A 22,859-nucleotide genomic window follows, 5' to 3' on the forward strand; every position below is an offset into this window, starting at 1 on the left:
TGTTTTAGATAACTTAGAATAGTTTCTAATATTTGATTATTCGGGATTTGTTAATCTGCTGCCCATTCTAAATCTTAACCCCCTGTGAGAATCAATCTTTTCTCACTTTGAGAAACCACCTCGCACAACCCACATTATGCAGTGATGCACTGCTTGGTTTTAAAGTTCGTTTGTATCTTTTTTATAGCCTTGAGGATGAGACTATGAGTCGTGAAACGTTGGCAAAATAAGTGTACCTGAGTACGATTCCTTTCCCTATGGTTCCCTGATTATATATATATATATATATATATATATATATATATATATATATATATATATATATATATATATACATATATATATATATATATATATATATATACATATATATATATATATATATATATATATATATATATATATATATATATATATATATATATATATATATATATATATATATATATATATATACACACACACACACACACACACACACACAAACACAAAAAGCCATTCCATTTCTATTACATTTATATAACTGATAAAGACATACTGCAGTATTTGTACCTATGATATAATGAACTGGAGAAAAACAAATACCAATTGCTTGTCTATTTTTACTGATACTTGTGCTGTATATTAATGCAATGTCAGTTTTTTCATTGATCTAAACCGATTTGCATCGAAACTGAGAGGCATTATTCATGATAGCAGCATCAGCCAGGGTGACGCAGAAGTTAATCTACAAGCTTTACATATCAGTGAGTCACATTTATTAGGTTATTACGGCTTACGAGCCTTTAAGTCACACATGAGCCATTAAATTGCATTACCATTTCTTTTATGATAATAAGATCCAACTTTTCTGCTCCATCAGTGCTTTGGATATTTGATCTGGTTTAAATTTGTCTTTGAAACATCAGATGGTCCTTACTTCTAAATCTGCCCTTGTCGACTATATGTGCTATATATTTATATATATATATATATATATATATATATATATATATATATATATATATATATATATATATATGTGTATGTGTGTGTGTGTGTTTTTCTGTGAATTTTTTCAACATTTATCCATAAACTAACAGGGGTGGCCCAAGAAAAGATAAGGCAGTGATCATTACTACATGTTTTAACTGCTGCATCGTAGATGAACCCACTGTACCGAAAACTTCAGCAACATTAGCTGCTTCATGCACGTACACAGAATGCTCATCAGCAGTGCATCAAGCACCCTACACGAGTGCTATTCGGTTCTATCTTGGAAGTTCTCACTCTCTTCCTGAATGTTGAGGCGCCTCCTTTCCAGCACCTCGTTTACACCATCCATCAGCGCTTTCTAGCTCTTCCTCCCCTCCTTATTGCAACACTTCCGAATTGTAACCTCTGTTCACCAACCTATAATCCTCCATTCTTTTCACTGGACTGAATTGTCTCACAGCACTCTGGTCTCTCCTTTCACCCACTCTGACCGTTTTACCGCCTCTGTTTAAGTGATTTCTCACCCTCTTAATTCTTCTTACGCCGCATATACTATGCAAACAAGTCAAGACTGTCACTTAAACCATTTTTCTTTCACTCTTATTCAGCACTTCTTTTCCATAAGAGAGAGTTGGCTCAACAATCTATATACTCCTCCCTTGGTTCCCATAGACGCTTCTTGTTTTCTCTTAATTTTTTGCAGACTTCCTGTCACCTTTGCATAATCTGTAACTCAACTTTTCTTTCATGCTACCATTATCCAGTACGTTTATTCTCAAATGTTTATTCTGTCAGCTGATTCCATTCATCCTCTACTCATATTAGCATTCATTGTCACTTCACTTTCTTTGTTCCCATTACCCTCATAACCATACTCGTGCTTCAGTTAACCCTCTTTTTTTCTATTTTTGCAAACGCATTCACACCATTTCACTAGACTCTGCACTTTCTCCTCGTTATCCTCAAAGTAATACTGTATCATTTACAGACATCAGATATTCCACATTCCTTTCACAGCCCTTCATCTTATATAACAACTTGCACCTATATGTGATGTCACTTCTCTGATTTCTCTTATCAACCCATTCATAAAGATATGAAACTGTAACAGAGATGTAATACAGTTTTGCATAACCCTCAGTTTTACACCAAACTAGCCACTCTCCCACCTACAAACTCTAACATGTGCTAAACTTCCATCATAAAATACTTTCATCAGTTTCAAGAACTGTTCTTTTTCTGCCAAACCCTTTGTAATCCCTTTGATATTCTCAGGCAGTTTGTACCATACACCTTGTCTGGTGTGCACTATACCCTTATCATGAACTAGGTTGGAAAATGAATTGTCAAGAAAGGTATTGCTGAAGTTAGATGGATGGAATAGTAAATAGGTTTGTGCCTGAAGGCATAGAAGAAATGGACTCTATAGGGTTCATCAAAGACTAGCAGTCAATTTGACAACCCAGTCTGTAACAATAGAAGGTTTGCACAAAAAGCCAGCAGTGAGGAGAGTGGTCATTAGAAAAGGAAAGGGCTAGGGTGAGAGGAAAAACATGCACCCACAACTGTGGAGTGCCAGTGACAATTACTCATTGGGTAGTGCAGCAGCAGAAAACATGGCCATTGTGGCTGCGCAAGTGGGAACCTTTGCAAAGTTAGTGACAACAGAATACAGAAGCACCTGGAATGGAGACAGTGTTCACAATAAAGGTCTAAACCTCTAACAGCATTCCTAGTATGACAGGTATAACTGGCAATGAGGTAAAAGACATGACAGCAGCTATAAACGCTCAATAATCAGCTGTTGATGAAGTGATCATATGCTAAAGGTATTCTTGAATGATGTCCAGCATAGATGCAAAAATGTTTTCTTGGAGTTGAGAAAAATCCTGTAAAGTCACTGTCAGCCAATAACACATTAGCAGCACTGACTGGGAAGCTGCTAAGTAACTAGCTGTGCCTGTACAGGAATGATGTTCTGGAGGCAAGAAGAATGCACTGGAAATGGAAAATTGGGAACCAAAGCAACCATCTGATCATCAGAGACAACAGGCAGCAAAGGTGAACTGTGAGCATAGAACTTAACAAATAATTCGGTAGTTGGTGCAAGCAAAGCTAATACCAAACCTAATGAACTAATATTTTGGTGAAGGTTCTGAACCATCTAAGGAATTAATGAGGTAGGATTACAAACTAAATAGTGATGGACAGCAGGAAATAAGAAGAAAATAAAACATCTGTACTGTTTCACTAAGTCTGTTACCATTCCCACAGCTCTATTAAGCAATCCCAGACAATCGCTCTTTGCCTCTCCCGTATCTGTAAGTTCTGCCCTTCCACCTTTGTCTCACTGAGTCAAAACAAAAGAGCCCACTTCTTCACTAGAAAGTCTTCTGCATGGGATGCATTTTAATTGTACCCCAAACCAGTGGTCAATAATGCATATGTGTATATTTTATATATATATATATATATCAACATTAAGCTCTTTATCCTAACAGGGAATGTCTCCAGAGTACAACAAACAATGTTCACTGCCACATTCGTACTTTAGCTGTGCATAAAACGTTCACAAAATAGCTGCTTCATTCACCTTCTTAGAAGGTTCATAAACAGTGTCTCAAATGCCTTACATACATTGTATCTTTCACCTCTGCTTCTGCTCCAGCTATCCATCTCTTTCTAGGTCTCCCCGTCTCTCTCCTAACACTTCCGAATTACACACACTTTTCACCATCGTAGTGTTTTCCATTCTTTCCACAGGACCAAACTATCTCAAAGCACTCTGGTACATCATTTCACCCATATATGCTTATCTTTTTACCTCCTCTATTATGGATCTCCACTTTTTTGACATATTCAGGTAAAAGTAGTGATGCAGAGATGAGGTTTAGTCCATGAAAATAAACAAGGCTAGTTGAAGGAATGAAGTGACAATGAGGTGTGGGATAAAAAAAAATAGATGAGGGCTGTAAAATACTGGAGTAGTTATTGTATCTAGCGATATGGCAGAACCAGTACAAGCAGTGAAGAAACTATCAGGTCCAGGACTTAAAAGTGTAGAGGCTTTAAAATAGGGAGTTGTTATCGGGTCTGTGACAGGAATATAGAGCCAATAAAAGCATTGGAGTGGTTATGCGGTCCAGGATATAGAAAAAGACAGAGCCAAGAAAAGAAATGGAGTGGCTATCCATTCAAGGGCATTGTGATAGCTATGGTCAATAAAAGCAGGGGAATGGTTTTCAAGTCAAGGATATGACCACAGACTGGGCCAACACAAATAGTGAAGTATTTATCAAATACAGTATATAAGAATAGGTAGTTATATTGGCGAATTATTCAAGTTCACAACCAATAAGTGGTCATGGGCAATGCAAGCAGTGATGTGGCTATCACAACCAAAATATAAAAAAAAGCATACTAAGCCAGTGAAATAAGCGAGTAGCTATCAGGTCAAGGACATGAAAATAAAGAAATTTAACGTAAAAGAATCTGACTAGCACTCAACACAAGAATAGGAAAATATACATGGCCAACAGAAGCAGTGAAGTGGCTATCATTTCCAAAACAGAAATAGACAGATGCAGCAAGAGCAGTGAAGTAGCTATCAGAGGCAAAGATGTCAGTATGGATAGGGTTAGCAAAAGTGTTAAAGTGACTATGAGATTCAAGATGTAGAGGTATACTGGACCAATAAAAGTACTGTAGTGATATGGCTGTCAGGCAAGGAAATAAATCTCGACATCCATTGAAAGCAGTCAAGGAGATGGAAATACAGTTAATAGCAACAGTAAAGTGGCTATCATGTCCAAGATATTGAAATAAAAATGGTCAATGATTGTAGTAAAGCAGATACCAGACCCAGGGTATAAAAACAGATTGATCCAATGCGACAGTGAAGTGGCAGTCAGGTCAGGGATAATGAATCAGACAAGGCTGGTAAAAGCAATGGTTAGTGCTTATCAGGTCCAGGTATGAAAACATATAGAACTAATGAAAGCAATAAAGTGATTATCAGTACAAGGACTTTGACATAGGTCCTTTATAATAAAAGCAATGAAGTGGATGTCAGTCAAGGATTAAAAAAAATAGGTTTGACCAATGAAAGTACTGAAGTGGCCATCATGTCTAGGACATGTAAATAGAATGGGCCAATATAACTGTTAAAATGATATCAGTCCCAGGACATTAAACAGGCACAGTGAAGCCACCGAAGTGATAATCAGGTTGGGTACACAAAAGCAGGAGGGGTCAATAAAAGGAATGAAGTGGCTAGCAGGTCCACGACGAGGGTGATAGAAGCAGTGGAGTGGTTCTCCAGATGAGGATATAGAAAGAGACAAGGCCATTACAAGCAGCAAAGTGGTGCCAGGTCCAAAATATACAAATAGACAGACTCAATGAAAGCAATAATGTCTGTCAGGTCAAGTTCATGAAAATATGTATTTTCATTAACACTTGGTATCATGTTTGTGACATTAAGATAGACAGAGTCAATAACAGCTATGAAGTGATTATCAGGTGAAGGATATGAAAATATACAGGTATAATAAAAGGAGTGAAGTGCATATTTGGTGTAGGGCATGAAAACTGGGAAGACTAAAATTGCTTTGAAGTTGCTGTCAGGTCTAAAATGGAAAAACAGACTTGAGCCAGTGAAAACAGTGATTTGAAATCCGGTCAAGTGCTTGGAGAAAGATATGACCCACGTAAAAAAAAAAAAAACTGGCTATCAGGTCAATGGCATGCTAGTAAAAGCAGTGAATTAGCAGCAGGTCAAGGACAAAAATGGCAGAGCCAATAAAACCAATGAAGTGGCAAGTAGGTCCAAGACATTAAAATAAACACACAATGAAATTAGTGATTTGGTTGTTAAGTTCAGGACATTAAAAGAGACAGGGCCTATGCAAGCAGTGAAGGCAGTAAAGTGACAGTTAGATCCAGGATACAGAAATACACGGCCAATAAAAAGTAAAATGACCGTCAAGCTGAGTACAAAAATTGACAACATATCCAAGTAGTGAAGTAGCTATCCAGTACAAAACAGAAAATGAATTGTGCCAATGAAAGCACTGGAGTGGTTGTCAAGTCAAGATATGAAAATATAAAAGCAATGAAGTTTCAATCTTGTCCAGAGCATGATAATAGATGGGGTCAGTAAAAACAATTGAGTGGCTATCAGGTTAAGGACATAAAAATGAACAGGTCTTAAAAAACAAGGACATTAAAACTGGCATGATAACACGGTCAATATAAGTTGTTAGGTCTAGGACATTAAAATAAGAGGACCAACTAAAGAAGAGAAGTAGTTGATTGGTCTAAGGCATGAAAATGGAAAAAGCCAATAAAAATAATGGAGTGGTTTTCTGATCCAAGCTACATAAACAGACAGCACTAACATCAACAGCTATGTTGTCCAGGACATAAATTAGTATGATATCAAACGCAGTTAAGTGGCTATCATGTCCAGGAATTGAAAGTAGAGAGGGTCCATAAAAGTAATACGATGTTATTAGGTCCAGTCTATAAAAATAGACAGGCATCAAAAGCAGTGAAGAATCTACGTTTGAGGACAAGAACAGACAGAGCCATTAAAGCTGTGAAGTGGTTATCAGATTAAATGAGAGTGGAAATAACATCATGGTCAGGAGACTGAGCCTCATGTTATAAATGGCACTTACTTTCCTTTTTCACCAGTCTATCATTCCACACTTGACACATTCCTAACGAAGCATACATCTTGAAATTGTTTTGAACTAATGAAGGAGACTGGTATAATGAAACGGTAAAAACAAATCATGTATTTTAATGTATTTTAATGGGCATTATGGCAAAAAACATACACAATCATGTAATGCCATTTGAAGGAACTTACACATGCTGTATGAGACAGATCCATCTAGATATTTATACATAAATATTTTGGTGAGTTAAATAAAGAAATATATACATAAATAAGTACAGTATATGTTAATCTTTTTTGTCATTTTCAGAGTCACTTGTGTCCTCTGGGGCAGATCGGACATCCTGTAATCCCTTTCCTGTGAATTTTCTTACCACAGTTCGGATGACAAGTCCAGTCCAGTACATAGTCAACGAGAAGAGAATTATCATCCATCCCTTCTGGATCTTTATGCTCAGCTGGTTGAAGCTTGGAGGCATTTCCCAAAAAATAGATCTCATTAGCCAGAATGGAAGAATGAAGCACCTTGTTAAGAACCATAGTATCACAAATGCTATGAATAGCATTTCTGTAGGTTCATCGTATCCTGCATAATGGCAGGTTTTTGCAGCTAACAGTGCTATATCTGAATACTCATGAACAAATATAATGAGGCCTCCCATTCTGAAATGACCGGCTGTATAGGAAAATGCGGTTAGTAATATAGTGAGTGTGTGATGCAGGATCATTTGCATCTTGTCTGAACCTTTTCCTCCTGGCTTTGGGAGTTCCTCCACTGTTATGGCCCAGTAGTAAGCTAGAATAAGCATATGATAGAACCATAAGTCAAAGGGTATTTTTTGATTCGCAAAATCCTTGTAGCAGAGAGTTGTGTCCCATAACCATGGTTTTGGTAGTGTTACTGAAAGTCCAACTATGGCAAAGATAATGTGGCATATTAACTTGAAGCTGCAATCAATGAATTTGTCATAAGTGTTGAGCTTCACAGAGTTATACCGACGACGCAGCCATCTTTCCATTTGTCTCACTGTCATGTTCATTGTTTTGGATGCTTTTAACATGATACTTTGAGGTACGTCAAACTGGTACTGTTGATATATGTCCTCTAGTGTTTTATTGGGAATAGGTGCTTTTGTTCTTTTATTGGGGATAAGTCTTGCATTAGCAATTGGAATGAGAATAAAAGGTTGAATGATGCAGTATCGAAGAAACATAATTACTAAACTGAAGAGCATTGGATAGTACCAAATTTCGCTTGCTGAGGCATCAATATCCTTCCATGAGACGCCCTCTGGAAGCCAGGCATCCTCACTCCAAAAGGCATCGTACGTCCGCTTCCACAAGCCTCCTCCCTGTGAAGGAAAATCTTTAGTCAGATTTATGTTGCCTCCTAACCGCATTGCAGTCTATTTATCTATTCATTGTTGGAAATTTAAGCTTGTACGGCATTAATTATTTTGTGCTTAATATTTTCCATTTCTGTGCTTTCTTTATTGCAAGTGTCACAAACGATAGAAATATTGAATGCTTCATGAAACTGGATGAATGCATTTAATCTAGTAGAAATTCGCCCAGCTGCCTTACAAGTTCACTCATTGGAAAGGACACTAAAAGTGTATGAGATGTGTATAAGATTTGTGCAGTTTTCGTTCTTGTTTGTGAAAACAATCATTCCATCACTTATGTGCGTGTGTGTATATATAATATATATATTTATATACGTATATGTATATAAATATATATATATATATATATATATATATATATATATATATATATATATATATATATATATATATATATATATATATATATATATATAAATTCTGGCTTTAACGAAATCATGATGAGTTATGGCCCAGCTACTTATATTCTCATCATTCTGTTCATCATCATTTTCTTCCATCTATTTTGTACTAACACATAATATGATTAAGAAGGCACTGTGGTTATTACAGTTACATACGTACCTGTATTATATATATATATATATATATATATATATATATATATATATATATATATATATATATATATATACAATATATATACATAAATATGCATATACATACATACACACACAAACACATGTACACATATATATATATATATATATATATATATATATATATATATATATATATATATATATATATATATATATATATATATATATATGATTAAAAAACACAATAAATAATTGATAAATTGTACATAAGACATAAAATATACACACAAACACATTCGACCGTTTTCCTCTCCTCTTCAGCCAGGCTGAAGAGGACCGTTGCATAACGGTAAAGCTATTTTTATCCCCTTTCTATATATTTTTATGTCTTAAAATATATTTATCAATTATATTATTGTGGCTTTTTAATCATTATTTTCGATCACAATATAGTGATGCTCCATATTGATATATATATATATATATATATATATATATATATATATATATATATATATATATATATATATATATATATTATATATATAAATAAATATATATATACATATATATTATATACTGTATATATATATATATATATATATATATATATATATATATATATATATATATTTATATATATAAATAAATATATATATACATATATATTATATACTGTATATATATATATATATATATATATATATATATATATATATATATATATATATATATATATATATATATATATATATTATTATTACTAATATCATTACATTATGTGGGAGTGACATAACCTGGTTCATATGGCGCCCACTACATGATTAAATAATCTTGGCAAATCTGCTCCTCGTCAGAGTTTATCTTTAGAAACTCCGACATAGATTATGTGAGCGATAGATTAGGATTCCTTATCTAATTCTTCAGCCGGCCTTATCATCTTGACTCCTGGGATCATTTGTACATGAAGTTTTCTAAAATTAATTTTTTTTTTGTGGTTGGATGTCCTTCTACTGTAATAAAGGTCGCTTTAACCAGTTCAAAATGATATAGCCTACAACCGTGGTATTTAGGGCTATCTGGTTTCTGGTTGTAATAGAGGTATATCAGTGTTCAATTTTACATGCAGTTTTAAAAATAACTCATTGGAGCCCTCAACCGTAGACATGTTCATTGTACAGCGTGATACCATATCTAAATTAGCCGTTTCATTTATAAACTTGCAGTCACTAGCAGTATGAAGTGGTAATACCGTAACATACTGTATAGCACAAAAAAAACTTTGATAATAGATATACCTTTTTCTGTAAAATGACTGCTTCAGTCATTTTACAGAAAAAATCGTTTTATTGTTCCCATAAGTTGCAACGAAAATTCAGAATGTCTTGGAAAATGTAAGCTTCTTCACTCCCCAAATCACTTGATCCTTAACCCTGAACTCCACTTGTATAGTGGATTGCCCAGGTTTTCTTAAAATGTCATCTCAAAAAGAGATGACATAACTTTACTCTTGGAGGGCATTATTCTTTTTCATTTTCGAAACTGGATGTTGTATGCCGTCTTTCGCAGACAGCGTTCCGAAATGAACAACAAAATAGGATCGTGATGGGGAAACTCGCTTCTAGGAATCGCGATGTCACTGAAGCCTGCACATCCCAGAAACTATATTCAATAAGACATTCAGTCTCGTTCAGGAAAACCACTCACTGGGTTGCTTTTTTGTTTGCTTTTGATGATATGTCGCAAGTTCTGTTCACCGGGGATAGGAGACACCCATCCTTTCAATTTTTTAGATATCGTTGATAGTTTAATAATAACAAGCGTAATCTGTCGAAACCTAAGTGGACTTTGCATAAACGCGAAACAAAATGAAGCGTCAAAATTGATACATGTTTTGTGATTCTTATTATTATTATAACAATAAAGATGGTAATAACAAATGTTACTTGCTGACCTACATATTAATTTTTTCTGATTTGATACAATTTTTTCAAATGTTATCTCACAATGTCTTTCGAGCGTATTAGCTTTTGAGACTTTCCATTTCGTCTTTGCTTGCTGTTTCAGCCTGTCAAACACTTTCAGGTATTGTATTTTCTCATAACAACATTCTCACGACTAAAAGAGACATTGCAGTTTTCATAGTTAAAAGTATATATAATCGTCATTGATAACGTGTTTCGCCAATAATGACTATATGTTGAATTTTTTCATAATGATCCTGCAGTTTAAATTCCAATTTGTTCTCAAGTGAGGCTCCAGACGAATGCGCTTGGACGACTTTTCTACTCCTTCGGTTTCTTTTGGTGTATCAGAAAATGAATGAGGATGATAATAATCAATTGTAGTAATTGTACCTTTTAATAATGATCAGGCACTGCTCTGTTCTCTCATGAATATTCAGCTGGAAGGGAGCAAAAGGTGTCAATAGGGAAAGTGACCCGAAGATAGAAACTGAGATTTCCGAGGAAGAACCCGAGATAGTGAAGAAACAGTACAAGTCTTTGATAAGAAGGAGGAAAACTGGGTACTGTAATCAGAAGACCCTTTAAGCAGGTCAAGTCTTTGATAAGAAGGAGGAATGAACCTGAACAAACTACATGCATAAGGCTCCCTGAATTACAGAATGTGTGGTTCTGCAACAACTAGATAATGAGCTGATGCTCTGCTGGATAGTTTGTCAGCCTTTGGCTAATTTATTCTAAGGAGATAGCTGTTGTCAATGATCTACACTAAACGCTGGATGAAGGGAAATGTGGGATGTTGATTTTGCTTGATCTTAGTGCAGCTGTTGTTATAGTCGTGTATGAAATACTGTCAAACGACTTACAGTCCAACAGAATTGTTGGTGAAATCCTTGAGCATTATGGAGACTGCTTGGTAGACAGAGTACGGCGTACAGATGGGAAATTCTTATTAGTTTTATGAAACATCAAGAGGAGTACCGTACCCTAAGTGAGTGTCTCAAGGTTAATCCTATGTGATAGGTATATCAAATGCAGTAAAGGGACATGAGTGAAGCTCAAGCCATCTGTGGAACAGCCGGTCAATTAACAGCACTGAGATACAAAACAGAAATTAGGTATTGTTCTTACGAGTGTTAAAGGATGGATGGCCAAAGCTGAAGGCAAATAAAATTGAGTTCATGTTTTTGGGGAATAGATATAAGTTAAGGATCGTGGGCGGCATTCGCAGGAATATCAATAGCAGTCTGGTCCAGACACCTGGTCAAGTTCGTGATTCTGATGCACTACTGGACTGCCCTTGTCCAATGGTGTTTAAATAAATTTATATAGCTTTGTAAAGCTTACTAGGTGATTTGGTAAAAGGTCGGTTTTGTTAAAAAGTATCTTGAGGGTCTTATTTGGAAACCTTTGATGAACCATCATTGATCGAGTGCAATACTACAACTCCATCGATTATAATTTACTAGTGATACATGTTAGTAATTGAGCAAGTGCTGAATAGGGCTGCAAATGTGATAACTGTCGTACCTCAAGATACGATTATCCTCTTATTGCTAGTTTCACCGCCTGTCAAAGCTAGTTTTATGTTCAAATTTTTTTTGTCTCTTCAAACTATCAATACCAGGTGTCAGAGTATTGTAGAGGTTTGCTATGCATAATTAGGACAACAAATGGTGCCAACACTTGATTAGCTAATGATATTTTGAAGTTATCTGACCTCAAATACATTTGGAATGTTGTTTTTAGAGCCTTGATGTTTGCAACCCCACTTAATCAAGAGTACTCAATAGATAAAAACTTTCAAGAGGAAACTGAAGGTCCTCTTATGATAGAGAGGGTTTAACAACTGATAGAGAATACATCGTATGCTTTCTCGAATGCTCCTGCTTATGTGTATGTGGCAAATAAATGTCCGGGTCCTCCAGGCCTTGGCGAAATGGGAATGGGACGTTTAGGCGTAGCCCATTTGACGTAGCTGATTCGGCGTGGCCGATTCGCGTAGCCCTTTCGACGGAAAGTTTTTTCGGCGGAGGGTCGTTGTGGCGTCAAATTAGTAATTGTCGCTGTAGTGTGAGATAATTTATCAAAACTAGCAGCGCCCTTGTTTGGTTTGTCATTAACTCTCTCTCTCTCTCTCTCTCTCTCTCTCTCTCTCTCTCTCTCTCTCTCTCTCTCTCTCTCTCTCATCGTCACAGTCAAATTAGCCCTTCTAGTCGTAATAGTTTTAATTACCAAACAGTCCAATTAGGCCTAAGCTAGAAACTGTCATAGATCTCGAAGCTCGGTTCAGCTTCAAATTGTTCAGTCGTCTAAACCTTATCATTCGAAATGGCATCAAATATTTTATCAAAACGTGGAAGAAACAAGTGATACACGATGGATACCTTTTTATTTTTGACGCAACGAGCAAAAGTGATCCTGAATTAAAGTTTTGGAGATGTGAACATAAAGATCGATGTAAAGTGAGATTGCATAAAAAGGATGGTAAAGTTATTCGCCAGATTAATAAACACAGCCATGAGGCATCTGCTGCAAAAATAGAGGTCGGAAAGATAAAATAAGTGCTAAAAAGAGAAGTGCTGAACTCTTGAGCCACCAACCGTTGTGGTAAATGAATGTTAGGCTGGCGCATCTCAAGTTAGTTTAGCCTTAGCTCCAGACTTGCCTACAATGCGAAAACTTAGAGCAAGGAATAGGAAATTATTAAACAAGGCACCAGCTAACCCAACTGATGTGGAGCATTTGGTTTTACCTGAGTCCTATCCATTATATGTTCCCCATCTGGGTGTGGAAGAGAAATTCCTATTGGGAGACACTGGAGAAAGCAATGGTAGGATATTAGTATATGAAAGAATTAGCTGGCTGCAACATTTAGTCTACTCAGAAATTTGGTTTGCTGACGGCACTTTCACTATCGCCCATAGTCCTTTTCATCAGATGTATGTTATATCGGGTAAGAAGCGTGAAGGAGTTACTCCTACAGTTTATGCTCTGCTTCCTAACAAACAAAGAGTAACTTATTTTCGTTTATTTGAGTTACTTAAAACCATCGAACTTAATTTGAGACCGACTTCAATAATTTGTGACTTTGAACAAGCTGCCATTCGTGCTATGCAAGATGCATTTCCCACAGTTCGTATTAAGGGTTGCTTTTTCCATCTAGTCCAAAACACACAGACATCTTGTTTCACTGGGTTTGTCAAATCGCTATAAGCCTGATTCTGACTTTGCTTTATGGGCTAATATGATCACAGCACTCGCTTTCGTTCCATTAGAAAAGATGGATGAATACATGGATACATTAGCAGCAGTTCTTCCTGATGAACTAACAGCCTTGTTTGAGGATATTTATATTGGACGACTGAATAGGAGTGGAAACGCAGGGATGAAGCCAATTTTCGCTCCCGAGATATGGAACCTTTATGAACGAACTCTAAACAATGAAGATCGGACCAATAATCACGCCAAAGCGCCAATCGACGTTTGCAATATGAGCTTGGAATGCACCACCCCACAATCTGGAAATTCATTGATGCCTTACGGAAAGTACAGAAAGGACGTGACGCATATCTCGAAAAGTTGACAGCTGGATATCAGGCCCCCAAAAGCTAAAAAAAAAAAATAGAGATGCTGATGAACGAATAAAAAAGTCATACTGGAAGTGGAATCATTAGATCCTATAGAATTCCTTAAGGGTGTTGCTCATAATAACGAACTGAAAACGCAATTTCTAAGATTAAATAGATTTACTAGGTTTTTTAAAAAATTTTTATAATGCAGTTTTTCAATTCAAGTTTTTAATTTACGTTATTTCATCAGTTTATAAAATGGCGTAATATTTGATTCTAAGAATAAATGACAAAAAAGTCATATTAGAAGTTGGTTGTTTTCATTATTTTTACCCTTTTTCATCTTTTTCTGGACTTCCGGCCTGTTCTGGATTCCCCTGCATGAAAAATATATCCTAATAAAATTTTAGAGTGAGTGACGTCGAAATGTTCTGACGCCTTAACGGCTACGCCGAAGTCCAATTATTTCTGTGACGTCGAATCGGCCACGCCGAATCAGCTACGCCAAATGGGCCACGCCGAAATGTACCAAACCCTGGCAAAATGGGGACAGGTAAAGAAGCGTACGAGAAATAGGTGTCAAGCGAGACCCTCGGCAATTTATTTTGGGTCACAGCTCTTACTCTATACTTAGGTTTAAGCTAATGTTTAAGGTAACAACTTATCAGGACTGAGGGGAAACCCAATTGCTAACATATTTCGGAGACTACTGTTGAGCTACAGTATGTCTCCTTTTGTCATGACAATGACTGAGCTACAATGAAATTTGAACTTATATCTTGCCGTGGCGCCTCCTTTTATGAGTGACCTTTGTAAGGCCTAATGGTGTTGTTCCTGACTCTGCGACACCTTGCGACATCTTGGGGGCTTGAAGCCAAATGAGAGAGTTCTATTTTGTCAAACACTGGGATATTAATTTATTATCCTCATTCCTAACTGTGTTGGGAAGGCGAAAGCACATGTATTCCGTTCAACCGTCCGTACGTTTCAATTAAGTACTGTGATATTGTCAAGTTCCAAGCAATTGCAGGTCATGGATGAAGTTTTGTCCACTCCTCATAGAAAGTGCTTGCAAAAAGGGGGTAACAATGACTGGCATTTTAATATGAATAACTCAGGTTAAGTTTTGCATGCCGGTCTTCGGGCGAGGAATCAGCTGTTGGTGAAGTATCAGTTAAGTAGAAAATATCTTTCAGTTCAAAAGCTATCCCATTTATTTTCACTCAGCTTAATACAGATTAACCCTTTTACATTACATAGACTTTTAAACTTTTGATTTTTAACTAAAATATAAGTTAAAAAACGCCTTCAAATTACACTGTCACACAGTGTTATCCCGTGCCACAGAATGACATGTCGCATTTTCGTGACTCCAGCCTTGAATAGCGAAAGAAGGGATACTCTAAACCGTCAGACATAGACATAGACATAGACGCCATCTAAATTCAGATTTTACGATGATTCTTTAGAAAAAAAAAAGCCATTCTCTCACTGTCTCTCTTACACACACACACACACACACTCTCTCTCTCTCTCTCTCTCTCTCTCTCTCTCTCTCTCTCTCTCTCTCTCTCTCTCTCCACACACACAAGCTCTATCTCTCACCCTCGCGCTCTCATACACACACACATACACACATACTCCTCTCTCTCTACACACACTCTCTCTCTCTCTCTCTCTCTCTCTCTCTCTCTCTCTCTCTCTCTCTCACACATGCACTCTCTCTCTCTCTCTCACACACACACACATTCTCTCCCTCTCCCTCACACACACTCACTCTCTATCTTTCTCTCGCTCTTCCAGGCACACACACATACAGTCATACACATTCACACACCCTCTCATACTTACACACACACACACATACACACTCTCTCTCTCTCTCTCTCTCTCTTTTTCTCTCGCTCTCATACAAACACACACGCTTTCTCTCTCTCTCTCTTGCACACACACACACACACACACACACACGCGCGCGCGCAAGCAAGCAAGCAAGCAAGCACAACGCACTCAAAGGCAATAACATTATATGCTAAGCTGAAAAATTACGGTACTTGTACGTAGTGTGATATTCATTGGAGGTTTCACGTCTTAACTGCAATATCTTGACCAATTTACAGTCACTAATAAAAAATTAAGATTGGTAAATTTGAAGTAGGCGGACTGATATAAAAAAAATAATCTTTTTGAACTCGTCTTTTCCATGCTTGTATTTTATGGTCAGTCCTACCTCACTGGCGTTGATACCCGACACGTTTGGCGATCTTTTTATTCAAACAATCTCTGATATTTTAGAAACCGTAATAGATCACTGTATACTTTACAGTTTTTTTTATATAGTTGATCACAAACATTCGAAAAGTCTTGTTTAAGGCATCATAATCCACCTGTCAGTCGAAAAAAGCAGATGAATTACGCAAGTATACATAACTGAAAAGCTCCACAAGATAAGAGAAAGATTTACCATGAAAGTCCCGGACAGAGACTGCTGAGTTGATGGGCCGGGAAACACATCCTGATTACTCCCAGATTCCTCCATGTTCATCCTTTAACAAAAGAATGGAAGTTTTCCTTTATCGCGAAGTAATATTATTTATTTATCTATTTATTGTCTCTTCATCTGAAGAAAGTTATTTTTTATCAATAGTTTTAGTTGTTCCACATTTCCAGGAAGAGATCGGTGCCCTGAATGTTGATAGTCAGGATATCATTTCCTCCTGCTAATGATGAAACTGAAGAGGCGGAAACACAAGCCGACTATCTCACGTGAAGACGTCAAATCAGGTTCTTCATTGTTCTTTCCTAGTTCCTCAAAAGCTAGCGTTGCTAATAAGCACTTCTAGTCAAATTTCTTGACATTATGACTGTAGACTGTCTGCTTTAACTGTGAACAGTAAACTTATAGTCACTTGTAACATGTTTCAGTCGTCATTCCACATTCAACTTCACAGAATATTCATTAACGTCTAATTACAGGTATTCCCTCAAGGACACAATTTCATTTTCTATATCGTATTTGATTTGCCTTGCTTTTCCTCCCGCTCGGTGCTAAAAGGAGTTCGGTCAGAAATAGAGATGTTGGCTGAGGTGCGTTGATGGTTCCCTCCTCTACTGCACAATGGAGTAGCCTGCCTCTCCCACCACGACACAGTCCTATCTTTTTTATCTTTTCTATCTTTTTTTATTACCCCCTTTGGCCTGCTTCTCAGCCTCCTCCCCCCGGGTGATAAGGTTGCCTCTAGAATCTACATTGTGATGATTGTGGTTATAGGCAAACCATATGTATCAGATAGCGAAGAGGGCGTTCATCGCAGTTGAAGGGACACTGATTGACAAGGTTATTCGAACTGTTGCAAATCCTTCAACGGCAAAAGTTACGTCGTTAAACTGACAGAGATTTTTTAGAGCTTCTCTTTATGTTTAGACTAAACTGGTGGTATAATCACTTAATGTTTCGTTTCCCTGGAATTTTTCTACGGCAGAAATAAAAAATCGTGGTTGGTTCAGCTTCTGTGTGTCCATTCTTATTCGCTCTAGCTATACCTTGGAGACGGCAGTTTAAAATAATTCAGTTATGATTAATCCTCTTGATTATATCATCCACTGCCGGAATCTTCACCAGGAAGTTCTGATTTAAGATTCAGCTACAGTGTTTTTAAACCGAAAATTATTAAGCGGTCCCGGATAGCAATATCAGAAATCATTATCGCTTGATTTTTTTTTTAAACGATTGAGGGTTGTTGATAACGATTTCATAATGAACAGATATGTGCTGTCTGAAAAGTTTAACCATTTGCAGGATTAATTCTTCTCTCTCAAAGATGAAATAGAAAGATAACGCTTACTGCGTCTCCATCAACTTGATAAAATTCAATGCCTTTGTTTTTACATTCTTTGTAACCTGAACACTGTCACTTACGATCTTACAGCCTAATGCAGCGTTGCAGTCACAATCACAGTTTCCTGATTCCTTTCATTTCTTGATCGTTTCATAACATTTTTTTTATCTATCAAGTGTGACTGTCAAGCTTAGATAATGCTGTTAATGCTATCATATACTTTGTAACTTCCCTCCCAAATGCCCACTAGCCTGACAAAAAATTGCTCTTATTTCTGATAGCATATCTGGAGTTGCGTCTTTTATTCTTAGAATCGTTTGCTACTTCCCCTTCCAAAGAGTATGGTGTTCGTTTGAAGGAGGCAACAGAAGGTTATAGGAAATACAGAAAGAAGAGATCATTTATTAAAAAAGAAAAAAATTAATTTAAAAGTTTATGAATACATAGATAAAATGTGAGTAAATTATCAAAATACGAGGAGAATCATTTTAGGATAGCAGTGAGTTGCATCTTCGCTTGAATTTTTGAAGTTCCAAATTGCACAACATCCTCAGGGAGGCTGTTCCACAGTCCAAAGGTGTGAGGAATATAGGACCTCTGGAACTGAGAAGTTCGACAGCGAGGCATATTTACTGCATATTAATGCTGCTGTTCAGCGAATCTGGTTGCTCTTGGCAGGAAAAGAGGATCAGGGATCAGTTGTGAATGTGAAAGACTTCTGTTAAAATAAAACTTATGAAAAATTGACAAACATGATACCACCCGTTAATGGTCCAAGTCATAATTGTTAATATAGGAAACAGAAACCTACCACCACGAACCACTCTGTCTAAAAGAGACAAATCTCTGGAAGAAGCAGACATCCACACCAGAGAACAGCATTCTAGTAAAAGTAGGACAAATTATCTAAAACAGGTTGCATTGATTTTATCACTGTTATAAAGATATGGGGCCTTATGTACAAGATGTAAGATGTGAGTCAAAAGTTACAGCAAGAATAATTAAAGCTTCAGACTCTTTCAGCAGAGTCCCATCCACCTACAGGGTAGAATGGAGTGGAAAATCTGTACGAGATCTGCCTTTCACTAATCCGTTCCATGTCACGATTGTGGCAAAGGGCAGATTCATTTCTTATTGTAGGAGACTTTACTACACCCACAAACTTGTCTTCCAGGCTAACAACCATATCACTTGTACACGTTAAAACTAACAGTGGACCAAGATCACTACCCTGTGGAACTCAGACACAACAGGTCTTGGTTTGCTAAAAATCCCATCAACAGCACCTAGCTGCTGCCTACTCATAAGGAAATTTTGAAGTAATCCTAAACATATCCACCCACTCTAAGATTCCGAAGTTCATGAATAAGTCCCTTGTGATTTACTGAATCGGAAGCAGCACTAAAATCTACTTGAATTACTCTACACAAAACCTTATCAAGGTTCTCTTGCAAAAGGCATGTCAAATCTAAAAGAGCATTGCAGTTACCTAACTGCTTCTCCTATATGCATATTGACTATCAGCTAATGATCCTGTAGATTCCACAACTTATATAGTTGCTTAAAAATAATTTTTATTTTTTGTAACTTTGGAAGATACTACGTCGACCTAAAAATCTAAAGCATCTACTAATCTTGGGAGATAACTCGCTAGAAACCTTTTTAAAAAACAAAGAGAGGAACCAACAAGATCTTCTCCACTCCAGATATCAAGGTTATCAAGATTTTTCTTAACATCTCTAGAGCGAAATGCAAATTTTTTAAGAATAGGTTCAGTATGACAAGTATCAGGGAGAAGGGCATCCTCAGCTGATTGATTAGCTTCACAAGCTCGATGAAGCAGTTTAGCCTTTTCCCCAGGGCCATTAACCGATCTAGTGGTAGAATGAAAAGATGATTCTATTGAGTTCCACCATAGTTGAAGTACTGCTTTTACATGTTTTCTTACAGACAAATAAAACTGGATCAGCTAAATCTATGTGGTGATTTGTTGTCGAGGCCCAAAGGTTCTTTCTTAAAATGAATAGGTATGGTTGCCTGATATTGCACTGAAATGGTGGCGTATAAAACCTATTTACTGTCAAGAAAGTTTTCATCTTATGTCTAAGTTCATCAAGTTTCTTGAGTTGCTTTTGTAATTTATCCCAAAATGAGCTTCAGTGGGAATATATCCTTGGGTGATTGTGAAGAGGCACGAACATAAGACCTGATTTTATGGTATTTGGTGTTTCACTCATCATCAGCATTCAAGTCCTGAACTGATAAGTTTTAGGTGCTCGCAGTGGTGAATCATCCTAAGAAAAATGGACGCTCCAGTGCACAATGGTTCTTGAGCAACCGCAATGAAATATTAGGGTGATGATCACTGCCAGTTAGGTCCTGGTTGTTCTGATGTAATTCGGTTCACTTAACATCAAGCCAAGGAATGCGTTTATATCCCAGGATGACAGTCATAATATTGGGAGCAACCCCCCTTTTTTAAAAAAATGCTTGGCAACACCTTTCTGATTATTAGAATTTCTAAAATACAGGAACTTCTCAAGTTAGTAATTTACTCTCAAGACTTCTTCCATTCACCAATTTTGGACAAAAAAGACTTTACTAGCGAGATTCGTGTTTGGGACTAAACTCAGGCAATTTACTGTTAAAATTGCTGATGAACATTAATTTGGAAAACTGTAATAAGCATACTATTACCTTTGTGTGTAAATAACGTTTATACCTCCGTCACTGCCAGATCTGGCTGTTAATGGTGTCACTGTTGTGGCCAGAGAACTGATGCACACGAAAACTTTAGATTTCGCTGCAATTGATCTCTAACATTATGATCAAAATTGCTTCCCTCGGCGAAGTTATAACCAACAAAACTAAGAACTTAAAGTTTTGCCAGCCACCAAAAGTCAAAGTCCTGCTAAGAAACGTTGTGGACAAAATGAACTCTATCTACTAAGTGCATCCTATGAACAATATACAACAAATGATTACACCTTGTACAGTGTATGTGTCTGTTTGCTACATTATTTTCATTGGTTTCTTGGTTTCTAAAAAAAGGAATGGAGAATGAAATCTTAAGATATCCCTACAACAGGTTTGGGAATGTATAACAACTCTTAAACTGAGCTTCCAATTCACTGTATCATTCTTCAGCCTATATTTTCAGACTCTCTATCATTAGCATTGTTACTTGCTCAGTTTATTTTTCCATATTATCTGATGTCACATTTGTAGATGGCAATAGTTACTATGCATTTTTCAGCAGACAACTCTCCGGCCCATTTTTAGGTTTTTCAGTTCAATCTGAAGTTTGAAAGTCTATCTACACCAAAATGATTTCATCGCCTCTTGCGTTATCATGATCTATGAAGCACCAAATAATTTATTAAGATACTCAATACAATATGAATTTAAAAATCAAAAGGTGTAGAAATAATGCCTTTTTGTACTTAGAATAAAGAATAATTAAGATACATTTATTCAGTGATGAAATGGAAAATTACAGTTTTGATGTGCTGTAGATCAAGTTAGCATTTATATATATATATATATATATATATATATATATATATATATATATATATATATATATAATTTAAAATTAATTTGACCTGTCAGTTCTATTGTTTCTTTTGAAAAAGGCTAAAAAAGGTCGAGTTACTGTACTGATCATAATGCATGCCATCATTTTGTGTACAAGGAAGGTGTCCGGTAGGATTTTGATTGAGAGAGTATGACAAACAACAAAAGGACTGCTACTGGAAGAGCAGGGAAGAGAAAGTGGGATTCGAGTATTTGTTCCGAAACTGTTGAGAGCGAAGTTTGATATAGATGGAATGTGGCAGGGTGCTGCGGAGGTATGGGAGTAGAAGCAATTTATTAAGAACGCTTTCAAGCTTTCATGATGAATGCAAAGCATGTGTAAGTATACTGGTGAAGGAAGAGTCTATCATTGTGTGTGAATGCGGTATTCAGGTCAGGTCCTCTTTATCGTGGGGTGTAGCACTGAATTAATTATTGTACCCTTCCTGTCTTTATGGTCGTTGTTATGGATTTTCTGACACAGAATGAGATTATATACTGATAAGAGCCTTTCTCGATAAGGAAGGGTTAGTCCCAGAGTGAGTTGCCTATACATCATGTACCTATCAAATGTAACGAAAGGTAAAATGAATGGCGTGAAAAAAAGAGGCAGACCACGTTTGTTGCTTACTTCAGAAATGTACAAAGCTTATTCACATTGTCCTCGGCCCCCCCCCCAAAAAAAAAAAAAAAAAAAAAAAAATCCCTAGAGAGTGACATTTGTGTCATTTTACAAGTATCCCCAGCTTCAGTGCCCTTGGACCAAACACTGATATCCCTCAGAGAAGAAGGTTGAATACTGGGCAGTTGATTTCGGAGCACAAGACAACAAATCAAAGCCGTGGCTGTCTGTTTACGCCACCTCCATTGTGTGGACAAGGGTTTTGTCCTGAATCAGGAGGATACTCACCCACAGCCTTCCTCTTTGTTTTATTTTGCGGCATTATAAACTCCTGTATTTCTGATATGTAGGCTCTTCATTATTGGTTTGGCCCATAATAGCACTTTTAGAATCCAAAAACAAAGGGGCCCCTTAAGTGAATATTTTTTGGGAGCTGTAGGATCATGATGTTCCAGTTATTTGCTTTGGTTCTTTGACTCAAGTTCAAAGTGGTAAACCAATCTCATTCTAGGTAGCGAATCTCCTGTACAAATTGTCTCCATAGGCCTGGTAAAAAGTAGAAAGGGTTCTGAAAGTTCCTCTGTCAGCTTCTATTCTGGTGTCAACGAACGTGGTACCTTTCTGTACTGCCCTTGCTCTACTTTGATCTAGAAGGCCACCTAGTTGAGGAGTCCTCAACA

General features: G+C 36.7%; 1 protein-coding gene across 1 annotated transcript; it reads right to left on the minus strand.

Moving 5' to 3' along the window:
- Window positions 1–6,765: 6,765 nt before the first annotated feature.
- Window positions 6,766–17,272, minus strand: LOC136835355 (ceramide synthase 2-like). The gene is made up of 2 exons (XM_067098745.1): window positions 16,607–17,272; window positions 6,766–8,010 (listed from the first exon to the last, which is right to left on the minus strand). The coding sequence occupies exons 1-2, from the start codon at window positions 16,685–16,687 to the stop codon at window positions 6,946–6,948; spliced, it is 1,146 nt and encodes a 381-aa protein (XP_066954846.1). The 5' UTR covers window positions 16,688–17,272; the 3' UTR covers window positions 6,766–6,945.
- Window positions 17,273–22,859: the final 5,587 nt, after the last annotated feature.

Source organism: Macrobrachium rosenbergii, chromosome 55 (genome assembly GCF_040412425.1).
Source record: "Macrobrachium rosenbergii isolate ZJJX-2024 chromosome 55, ASM4041242v1, whole genome shotgun sequence".
Taxonomy (NCBI): Eukaryota; Metazoa; Arthropoda; class Malacostraca; order Decapoda; family Palaemonidae; genus Macrobrachium; species Macrobrachium rosenbergii.